Source organism: Cebus imitator, unplaced genomic scaffold, assembly GCF_001604975.1.
Source record: "Cebus imitator isolate Cc_AM_T3 unplaced genomic scaffold, Cebus_imitator-1.0 Scaffold277, whole genome shotgun sequence".
Taxonomy (NCBI): Eukaryota; Metazoa; Chordata; class Mammalia; order Primates; family Cebidae; genus Cebus; species Cebus imitator.
In genome coordinates, this window is record NW_016107592.1 from 134,112 (window position 1) to 145,271 (window position 11,160).

The 11,160-nt window shown below is 39.9% G+C and overlaps 1 protein-coding gene across 4 annotated transcripts in view; it reads right to left on the reverse strand.

Moving 5' to 3' along the window:
* Positions 1–319: 319 nt before the first annotated feature.
* Positions 320–11,160, reverse strand: part of PPP2R3A (protein phosphatase 2 regulatory subunit B''alpha) — a 180,597-nt gene continuing 169,756 nt past the window's right edge. For all 4 annotated transcript variants that reach the window (XM_017501023.2, XM_017501022.2, XM_017501019.2 and 1 more), the window contains one exon: positions 320–3,136. In XM_017501023.2, coding sequence (XP_017356512.1) covers positions 3,013–3,136 — 124 coding nt within the window. In that variant the 3' untranslated portion in view covers positions 320–3,012. The remainder of the gene's footprint in view (positions 3,137–11,160) is intronic.

The following is an 11,160-nucleotide window of genomic DNA, read 5'->3' on the forward strand; positions in this document are numbered from 1 at the left end:
TGTCTCTTAAACAAAATTTAGGTACCCCAAAACACTCAGTTACACATTCTTTTAAAATAATGCATTATAGGTGAGGCTAAGGTCTATCTTGACTGCTGTGAACTCCGCCTCATTCCCAAACCCTGGTCTTCTTCCCTATCCCCGGAAGAAATCATTCCTCAGTATTACTACAAAGACCTTTCCTTAATAGTTTTCACAGGGACTCGGAGTTATTCTCTGACATTCAAGCTTGTTTACAGTGTTACTCTTGCAGACATAAAAATGAGGTACAAATGAGATTAAATGCACAAGTGTGTAGTAATTACCTTAAGGAACATGATTCATATTTGACAACTTTATTTAGTTTTGCTAAAAGGGAAAAAAAACAAAAGTCATGCAGCCGTCTCCAAACACATCAAAAAGCTGAGCAAATCTCATTTGATCAATCTAGAGTTTTATAAACACTTTGAATGGTACACAGTGACATAGGTAAGATGCAGGGAAGATATATGGAACTTTATTATTAGTTTGATTACTTTGGTAATGTTAAGCTATTAAACTCATTTCTCATTGAATTAGCATTAAGGTCATGATAACCCTCAGCTTTTATTAAGGGGCCTGGGATATTGTAACTTGAAAATTCCAGTTTGGCAGTAATGATTATATTTACCATGATCTTTACCAGAAAGTCAAATACATTCTACATTCCTTGCATTCAGCTCCAAGAAAGGAGTACAATAAAACATTCTTATAATTCCTGAAAATGTGATAATGTGGGTAAACTATTAACAATATCCATCTTGAATGGTATTGATGACTGTACTTTTATAATAATTAGAGACTTTTAAATATGTAGGGTCTTGCTCTGTTGCCTAGGCTGGAGTACAGTGGCATAATCATAGCTCACTGCAGCCTCGGAGCCCTGGGCTCAAGTGATTCTCCTGCCTCAGCCTCCCAAGTTGCTGGGACTACAGGTGTGCACCACCATGCCCAGCAAAGTTTTTTTTTTTTTTTTTTTCCTGTAGAGACGGAGTTTCACTATGTTGCCCAGGCTGGTCTTTATGCCTCGGCTCAAGTGATCCTTTTCCATTGGCCTCCCAAAGTGCTGGGATCACAGGCATGAGCCACCATGCCCAGCCAATAATTAGAGACTTCAAAAACCAGATGTTGATCAAATTGAAAGCAAGAGGACTTCAGTAAGGAGAACCAAGGTAAAAAGGTAAAGCCAAATAGTTAAAAAAAAAAAATGTATATTGTAAAACTGAATTTTATTTTTACTTTTTGGTGAATCTGATTAGTGGTTTAGATCATTATGGATAATAAAACATTTAAACCATATCTGGCTTCTAAGAAAAGTTTTTTTTTTTTTTTTTTTTTTTTTTTTTTTTTTTTTTTGGTTTTTTTTTCTGAAATAATCGCTTTTCTTCCCTGGTAAAGGCTAGATGGGATTGGGAGGAAATTTCATTTATCACATAAATAATCCTAATAATTTATCAATGTGTTTAGATTATTGAATATTGTATTTCCTAAAAATTGTCATTTTTAAGCTTTTAATTTTTTTGTGTGAACTATTAAATAGTTGGAATAGTTACTGCTTTCTGTAACAGTTAAATAGAAGATCAGTTCTAATCATGAAGTTAAAGTGACAAGAAACTGGCAGGAAATTGGTAGGCAGGATTCCTAGGATTAACTCTTACTGTACTAGTTCATAGTGTATTTCCTAAATTCTCTTGCTTTTTGCCTACCATAACCCTAACCCAAGGTTCATTTCACTGCTTGGCCTTTATGCTAGCAAGGAGGGAACCAATTTTTGACACTTTCAGAACTAGTTAAAAATTGAGGGGAAAAGGTGATGACTGACAGATGGATATTAAGTTGCTTGGAGGTTTTACTTATATCAGAAGTATCCTTTTTAACAGCTTCTCTTCAAGGATATTATAGGATTTGGCTGGACTGTGGCCTGCTGAAAAATGTAGGATTCTGTAGTGAATACATCTACAACTACAGTAAATAATAGCTTGCTTTTATGGGTGTATCACTATTTTCCATTTCCTTGGTAAGGAAGTGGATGAAATATCTGTAGTAGTAGTTTTTTCAACATGAACTAAGGAATAACGTTTAAGATAGGCCTTTACGATTAGCTAGTTTAATTCTGGGAGAAAATTCTAGTAAGAATTTTAATATATAATTATTCCTTTATGTATTCAAGCAGGCCTTCCGAGTGAAAACTATCACATAATTTGGAGATGAAATACATCATTCAATAATTCATTGAAAATAAGACAGTTAAAAGGGCTTTTTCCAAGAAATATGAGTCAAATTCTGTACTTGTCTTCATTTAAGAAGTTGTTTTTTCTTGACATTTTATGTAAGATCCACAGTCAGGACAGGGAGGTTACCAGAGCTTGCCAGCAATGTTGGAAGGCCCAGTGGTTACGATACCTGAGGATGTAAAGTGACTAGTGGTTTGGCAGTAACCGTGAAATTACATTAAGCCAGGTAAGTTCAAGATCTTTGAACTCCAGTACACATGTAATTAAAAGTCTCTGAGATGCTTTGGCAGTGCTTTTATTACTAGGGCTAAGTCAATTCTGGAGGCCCTTACTACTATTTCAAGTTCCAGAATTTTTTTACTCAAGTTTTCTGCAAGTGAAGGTTTCTTCTAGGCTCCATAGGAGCCTGGAGGGGACTCAGGGATGCAAGCCAACACAGAGGCAACCTCAGTCAGCTTCTGTGCAGCAAACTGTGCTTGGCACTGTCCCCAGGAGATCCTTGGTACATTCAAGGGTGTAGAGTGCTGACTTTGGAAGGCGATGGTACCACTTCTGAGGAAACGCTCTGTAAGAGGTTTGAGGCAAATTGGAGGAGTCTCCTAAGTTAAATGTGTATCCAGACCTATTGCTTAAAAACAAAGTTCCTAGTACAGATACACACTTGGAGAAATCAAAGTCTTTAAAAAGCAGTATGCCAACGAGAACATCTCTTCACAAGAAACATTTAAAATACACATCCTTTCACTGCAGACACTGGCAGCTATTCTTCATCCACTGAATGAAGTTTTCCACATTTCTCTGGAAGGCTTGCACTTAATATTTTATTGCCTTTGTTTCCAAATTCAGAGGGTGAGGCAGGTTCGTCTGTTTCATAATCTTCAAAGCTGAAATAAAGCAAAAATGAGTTACCTGATTAAAGCTTCAATGTTTAGGTAGAAATCAGTATGGCAAAACCTTTAGTTGCTAAATGGAGGCTGTGAACAATTGAACTGCACTGAAGGAGGCAACACTATACAGCAGAAAACATTCTTCTGTTATTTACAGCTTAAGTCCATGTCAGAATTTGTTGAAAATGTTCTGTATCAAGCTTTCCCTGGGGTTGGTGGGAGAATTACAAATGGTACTAGGTTAAGAAAATTTGAGGTCCATAAGGTATGAGCTTTACATGACTTTCCTCATTAAAGTGGTTTCCACTCAGAATGGCAAACTTTCTTTTTAAGATAGAGCCTTGCTCTGCCACCCAAACTGGAGTGCAGTGGCATGATCTTGGCTCACTGTCACTGCAACCTCTGCTTCCCACATTCAGGTGATTCTCCTGCTTCAGCCTCCCCAGTAGCCAGGACTACATGTGTGCACCATCACACAGAGCTAATTTTTGTATTTTTAGTAGAGATGGGGTTTTCACCGTGTTGGCCAGGTTGGTCTGGAGCTCCTGAGTTCAGGTGATCTGCCTGCTTTGGCTTCCCAAAGTGCTGGGGTTACAGGCTTGAGCCACTGTGGTTGCCAAGAGTGCCAACTTGATCTCAACTCTCAGATTGCTTTATAGCTTCCCTTTGTGGCTCCAAGCAACACAAATAAATGTTCAAGAGTGTAGGTGGAACTGATTAAAGCTGGTTCATAGATTTCCCATCATTCTACTTTGTAGAACTCTACAGCATATACCTAGACCTAGATGTTCATCCTGGGAAGATGTTCTGCTAACCCTTTTAGGTTTTGCTGGTATCACCTAAATTGTGTATCCTCCAGGCTACACGTAAGATTGACTTTTGGCAGAGATGCAATATTTTTCTCTTGGAAATGATGTGGCTGCCTAAAATATATTGATAAAGATTCTGAGGCTGTATCTCTGAGCCTCAGATGTAGTTAAGTACATCAGAAAAACATACATCAATTAGCAATGTCTTACAGTATTTGACATTAGTAGCTTGCAGGGATCTCCCAAAATATTTAAGCAGAAATTTGTGGACATAACAGTCCATCAAAAAGGTACAAAGGTCAACTAGAGAGGGAAAATATGCTGAGGTAGGTATATACAGTAAATGGCACCTATTCAAGTTTCTAAAACTTTTTTGTGTTTTTTTCTTTTGAGATGGAGTCTTGTTCTGTCGCCCAGGCTGGAGTGCAGTGGCGTAATCTCAGCTCTGCCTCCCGAGTTCCAAGTGATTCTGCAACCTCTGCCTCTCAAGTTCAAGTGATTGTCCTGCCTCAGCCTCCCGAGTAGGTGGGACTTAAAGGCGTGTGCCACCATGCCCAGCTAATTTTTGTATTTTTAGTAGAGATGGGGTTTCACCATCTTGGCCAGGCTGGTCTCAAACTCCTGACCTCAAGTGATCTACCCATCTTGACCTCCCAAAGTGCTGGATTTATAGGCATGAGCAACTGTGCCTGGTCAATACTTTTTTTTTTTTTTTTTTTTTTTTTTGAGATGGGAGTCTTGCTCTGTTGCCCAGGCTGGAGTACCATGGCACGATCTTGGCTCACTGCAAACTCTGCCTTCCTCAAGTGATTCTCCTGCCTCAGCCTCCCAAGAAGCTGGGATTATAGACATGCACCACCACTCCTGACTAGTATTTTTATTTTTTTTAGTAGAGAAGGGTTTCACCATGTTGGCCAGGCTGGTCTCGAACTCCTAACCTCAGATGATCCATCTGCCTTGGCCTCCCAAAGTGCTGGGATTACAGGCATGAGCCATTGTGTCCAGCCTAGGGCCAACATTCTTGAATAGAAGTTAGAGGTTTAAACTTTCTAAAAAGCCTACTTGGGGCTGGGCACAGTGGCTTACGCCTGTAATCCCAGCACTTTGCAAGGCCAAGGCGGGTGGATCACTAGGTCAGGAGTTCAAGACCAGCCTGAACAACATAGTGAAACTCTGTCTCTACTAAAAATACAAAAATTAGCCAGGCATAGTGGCGGGTGCCTGTAATCTCAGCTACTCGGGAGGCTGAGGCAGGAGAATCGCTAAAACCCAGGAGGTGGAGGTTGTGGTGAGCCAAGATCGTGTCACTGCACTCTGGCCTGGGCAACAAAAGTGAAACTCCATCTCAAAAAGGAAAAAGAGCCCACTTAATAGCAAATTGTTCCGTATGACTACCAGTTTATGATACTATTAAAAATTATAATTTGTTCATTTAATAAAAATAACTCTGTTCCATTCTTAATTTGTTTCCACTCCTCTTTCCCCATGTCTTTGAGGCCTCAATGTGGCATGGGATGTGCTGGATAAGGAGGCAATAGGAGAGGCACTTTTCCTCTAATGCAAGTGAAATGGTTGATGACAGGGACTCTATTCTGGGGAGCAAAATTCTCAAAACCACTGCTGCTGATTTCCCGTCAGGATGGGAGCATTTTCTTCCCCTTGGTGCCCTAAGTTGCTGTCTGTAAGCTGTCAGTGTCAAATACCTCAATGTAGATCTATGAATAAGGCATATTTTCAGAGTTAAGTGTGATGTGAGACTCATTCAGTAAATACTTGAACTCCTGTTGGTCATTGTGAGAGCCAAATGCTAGGATTACAATGATGAAAAAGACTGAAGCAGCGCTCTCCTCACAGCATTTGTAACCTAATGGAGACCTTATGGAATTAGGAGTTAAGTGATTCAGCCTCTGAGCATAAGCTCTGGAGTCGGACTCTAAAGGTCAGGTTCCAATCTGGGTTTGATCACTTAATGGGACTTAGGCGTGTTGGTGAGTGACACCTAACCCTGTATTGGGGGAGGAGTTACACATTTCTGTGTATGCCATTTTTGAATAAAACATTTTCAAAACGAAGTTCATTCAATAACCCTCCATTGTCAGCATCCTGGAGATGCCTCTTAAATTTGGTGGCTCTCAACTAGGGGATTTTGCTCCCCTGGGAACATTTGGGAATGTGAGGAGACATAGGTCAGTGTCTTGTCTGCATCTTGATTGTCACAACTGAGTGGGTCCTACTGGCATCTGGTGTGTAGAGTCCAGGGATGGCGCTAAACATCCTACAATGTGCCAGATGTCTCACAATAGAATTGCCCATCTTAGAACTCTTGCTCCTGCAATTCCAGTGCGTCCCAGGTTCTGGATTCATGAGCTTTTCTCGTTTTGTACTTCCCTGGTAAGTTTAGTCTTTCCCATGGCTTTACTTACCACTTACTCACCTGTGGTTTCTAAACTATGTCCAGCCTCAGCCTCTAAGTTAGAGAATTCCGTCTATCCAGCTGCCTACCATATAGATGGCTCTTTCAGAATAGCAGCATGTATAAACTTGAACTCATATTTCCTACTTCCCTGTTTCTCCTTATTTTAGTGAATGGCACCGTTGACTACCCACTCAAAGCCAGAAACTTAGTTATCCCAAGTTCCTCTTTCTTCACCTCTTCAAATTGAGCCAGTCTCTTACACCAACCACTAGAGTTGACCATATGGATACAATCCTGCCTCTTCCTCCCTGCCACCGCTGGCTTAAGTTCAGGGTACCACACTTTGTTGTTTGGATTACACTCTGGCCACATACCCTTTGCTACTGCCATACCAGACTGTTTATGGTGTTGAAATGGGTTATGGTCTTGGCTGTTTATGGTGTTGGAATGGGTTATGGTCTTGGGACCTCATGTCACTGTACATGTTTTTCAATTGCCTGAAATGCACTTCCCTCTTTGGCTAGCTTGTATTCAGCTTTTAATCTGAGATGTCACTTACAGGTTTCCTGATTCTTCACTTCTTTTAAAAGACAGAGTCTCACTCTGTCATCCAGGCTAGAGCACAGTGGGATGATCATAGCCTCAAACTCTTAGGCTCAAGCGATCCTCCTGCCTTGGCCTCTCAAAGTGCTGGGAATTACAGATGTGAGCTACTAAGCTTGGCCCCGGAATTCTTCTTGAGTCAGATCTGTGAGAACCTTAATCTTTATCCTGCTCTCCAGGAATTCTTGAGAACATGGAGAATAAAGTATGTTAACTGACTCCTACATGGCTACTTCTGCATTTAGTTGGAGGTCAGTGTTACTCCTCAGGGCTCAAATGAAGATAATTTTATGTGTTTTCTGTTAACTGGCCCTTTTTTTTTTTTTTTTTTTTTTAAAGTCTCACTCTTGTCACCCAGGCTGGAGTGCAATGGTGCGATCTCAGCTCACTGCAACCTCTGCCTCTCAGCAAGTGATTCTCCTGCCTCAGCCTCCCAAGTAGTTGGGACTACAGGCGCCCACCACCACACCCGGCTACTTTTGTACTTTTAGTAGAGATGGGATTTTGCCATGTTGGCCAAGCTGGTCTTGAACTCTTGACCTCAGGTGGAGATTGCCTGCCTCGGCCTCTCAAAGTGTTGGGATTACAGGGATGGGCCACTGTGCCTGGCCTATAACTGGCCATTTTTGAATGGTCAGAGGATTAAAGCAGAACTCACAGGGTTCACAAACAATTTACCAGAAATCATAGGTGTCAAATAGAGAACAACGTTTTTTTTGAGACGGAGTCTCGCTCTGTTGCCCAGGCTGGAGTGCAGTGGCGTGATCTCAACTCACTGCAACCTCTGCCTCTCAGGTTCAAGTGATTCTCCTGCCTCAGCCTCCTCAGTAGCTGGGATTACAGGGGTACACCACCACACCTGGCTAATTTTGTATTTTTAGCAGAGATGGCGTTTCACCATGTTGGTCAGGCTGGTCTCGAACTCCTGACCTCAGGTGATTGATCCACCTGCCTCAGCCTCCCAAAGTGCTGGGATTACAGGCTTGAGCCACCACCCCTGGCCGAAACAAATTCTTCAACATAGTATTGTTAGTGTGAGGGGATATAATGGTTCATGTAATTTGGCCAGCAATACCACTGCCTTTAGAAACTTAATTCCCTAAGTTTTCCCTTTCACATGAGCAGTTTTTGGGCAAAAGTATTAAGGTGGGCTCTGCAGATTCCTGGGATGGAAATACAAAAGCTGGAATGAGCAGAGAGAATGACTGACACATACATGGTTTGACAAAGGATTGTATGCAGTTTTTAGGGTGTTGTCTGGGAGTTTTGATTTCAATTTCTAGGATTCTGACTATTTACAGGGACAAAGGAGTATTTGATTTAGGGATTATCTGGGCAAATCTAAGACATATGGTACCTACAGGCATAGAATAAAATGTTCAGTATTTCTCTAGTTTGGAGTCTATAGTGCTTCAGAAATAGAAGTATATGATGTATCTTTATACTTCTAAGTTAAAAATAGATATCTGAAGCAACTTACATAAAATGGATTAGCTGAAATATTTAGAAGTTGGATATTTGGTTCACTGAATTCCCTTAACCTATCTAGTGACCAGAAAATCTTTAGTTTCAATTCTTGTTAAAGTTTCCTAATATGTACCACTTACTTTGCTGTACCAGGAAGTGGATCTCACTTCATTTTTGATGGTTAAGGAACTCTTGCAGTTCCCCAGAATCATTATCTATTGTTAATTCTTATTGTGGATGTAGACAGCATAAAATGTGGGCTAAATATATTCAAATTATGAACTTGAGGGACAGGGTCTCATTCATGTTTATTACCAAGCACAGTGCCTGGCATAGATTTGGTACCAGTAAATATCTGTTGAAATAAATTAAAATTGGGCTTTGTTTTTTTCAATGTCAAAAAACCCCCCACAATATATCATTAACTTCAGGCCCATGCAGAGGCTCTGTTTATTAAGCATTATTAAAAATAACTAAAAACTAGTATATCTGTAATACTATAACTCATGTTTTAGAATATTAATGCATGTCATTCTGTTTCTTTCTCTACACCCTAATATATACACACATCCATCCATCTCCCTGTATCCCTGTTTCTCTGCTACCTTCTCCCACTTCAGTGAGGAGAGCTGGGATTCAGACTACTCCTTACCTCTCACTAGTTACACTCCTGGACGATTGCTCTGATGAGTGTCTGGCTGGCCTTCTTTACCTACAGTGCCTTATTTTCCAGTGCTGATGGAGGTAAATGTAGATCTCTGACAGAGTAATTCATGTAAGTTTATATTTAATATAAACAACAAAGTTGCCTTTAAAAACAGTAGAAAACAGTTCTTCTAAACTACCCAAATGTCTAATAATAGGGAAATGGATGTGAGTTACTGCCTGAGAGAACACCGAAGCACTAAATGGCCTGTTTTTGAACACATTAGTAACAAGTGTCAAAAGAAATATACCAAGTATAAAATAATAGTTATCCCTAGATCACTGAACCAAGAGTGTTTTTAATCTCTCTATATTTTCCATTTTTTCCTGCAGCAAGACTGTATTTTTCTAATCAGATGAAAACTCAAAGTAAAAAAATGTGTTTAATCTGGGTTATTCAAATGTAAAGTGTTTGGTTAAATACCAGAATATCCTGTAAGAAAGCATGTTTAAGCTTTTTAATGCAAAAGCCTTTTTTTTTTTTTTGAAAAGGTCTGCTCTGTTGCCCAGGCTGGAGTGCAGTAGTGCAATCACAGCTCACTGCAGCCTTGACTTCCTGGGCTCAAGCATTTCCCACTTTAGTCTCATGAGTAGCTAGGACCATGGGTGCACACCAGCACACTTGGCTAATTTTAAAATTTTTTTGTAAAGATGGGCTAATTTTAAAATTTTTTTGTAAAGATGGGTTCTCACCGTGTTACCCAGGTTGGTCTCAAGTTCCTAAACTCAAGCAATCCTCTTGCCTCAGCTTCCCAGAGTGCTGGGATTACAGGCAGGAGCCACTGTGCCTGGCCTTCTTAACTAAAAATCTAAGGTAATCAAGTATTAGTCAACTTGGCAGAGAAGCTTGTTTCTGATTATTGAGGGTCTCAGTTTCTTCGGATAGTAACATGGAAGACCCTTAACTTGCTTTACATAATTTCTGTGGCATTTTTAATGTCCTCCATTGCATAAACTGTAAAAAAGGTTAATTATAAATATAGTATCATAACCTGTTATCTTCATATAGGTAACACATTTAGTTGACTCGGATTAAGTAACTGGTACCCTGTCTTTCTGACTTCCCTTAAGAGGGCTGAATTTATACAAATGCTGTTGTATGTTATGATCACTTTGTGTGCTAGACATGTTAATTTGCAATGTTTACAGCCTCATACTTAGGGAAGCTTTGGTCTTCCTTCACCTCACTGAGACCTGCAGTAATTACCAGGTTACTTATTAAAGACATTACATTAAGTACCAGTCTTGAAATCAGGAGGTACACATGCTTGGCACAATGAGTACCTGTGCTTGTTGATAGATGGTAAATAGGTGGAGAATTTGAAGTTGTTTTTGAAGGGCCAAATCGTCTGGACTACTGTAGATATCCTTGTAGTGAGGGTGGCTGCTGTATTACTGTGGTCTGTGCCTTTCAGTAAACATTTGCTGAGGACCTCCTACATCCCTAACAGTCTGCCAGGTGCTGGGATTACAAGACTAAGAAAAGGTTTTGGCCCCCGAGAAGCTCACAATCTAATGGTAAAACAAATACCTCCATTTGTTTTAGAGCATTTATATACCAGACACTGTTAGATTCATTATTTTATACATTATCTCTTAATTTTCAGTATAGTTCTGCTGTTTATCCAACAGATATTTACTGTGTCAAGCAGTAAAATGTGCCCTAGGAATGAAGGGAACAAGATAAGTGATAGAATGCTAATGTTACAGCTGAATAAACTCTAGTCCAGATAGGTTAGGTAATGTGATCACAAAAGTGGTAGTGACAGCCATTGTTTATTGATTACACAGACACTATGCCTAAGGACCTCATACACACTGTCTTATTTAATTCTTAAAACAGCTCAGTGTGGCAAATGGTACCCTTATTTTTATAGGGGATGCTGAGGCTTGGATGCCTGAGATTACACAGGTTGTGATAAAGCAAGGATTTGAATTTAGGTTTGTCTAACTTCAAATTTCATGCTCTTAATAACCATGATGTTTTATGTATATATATAATTTTTTTTTTTTTTTTTTTT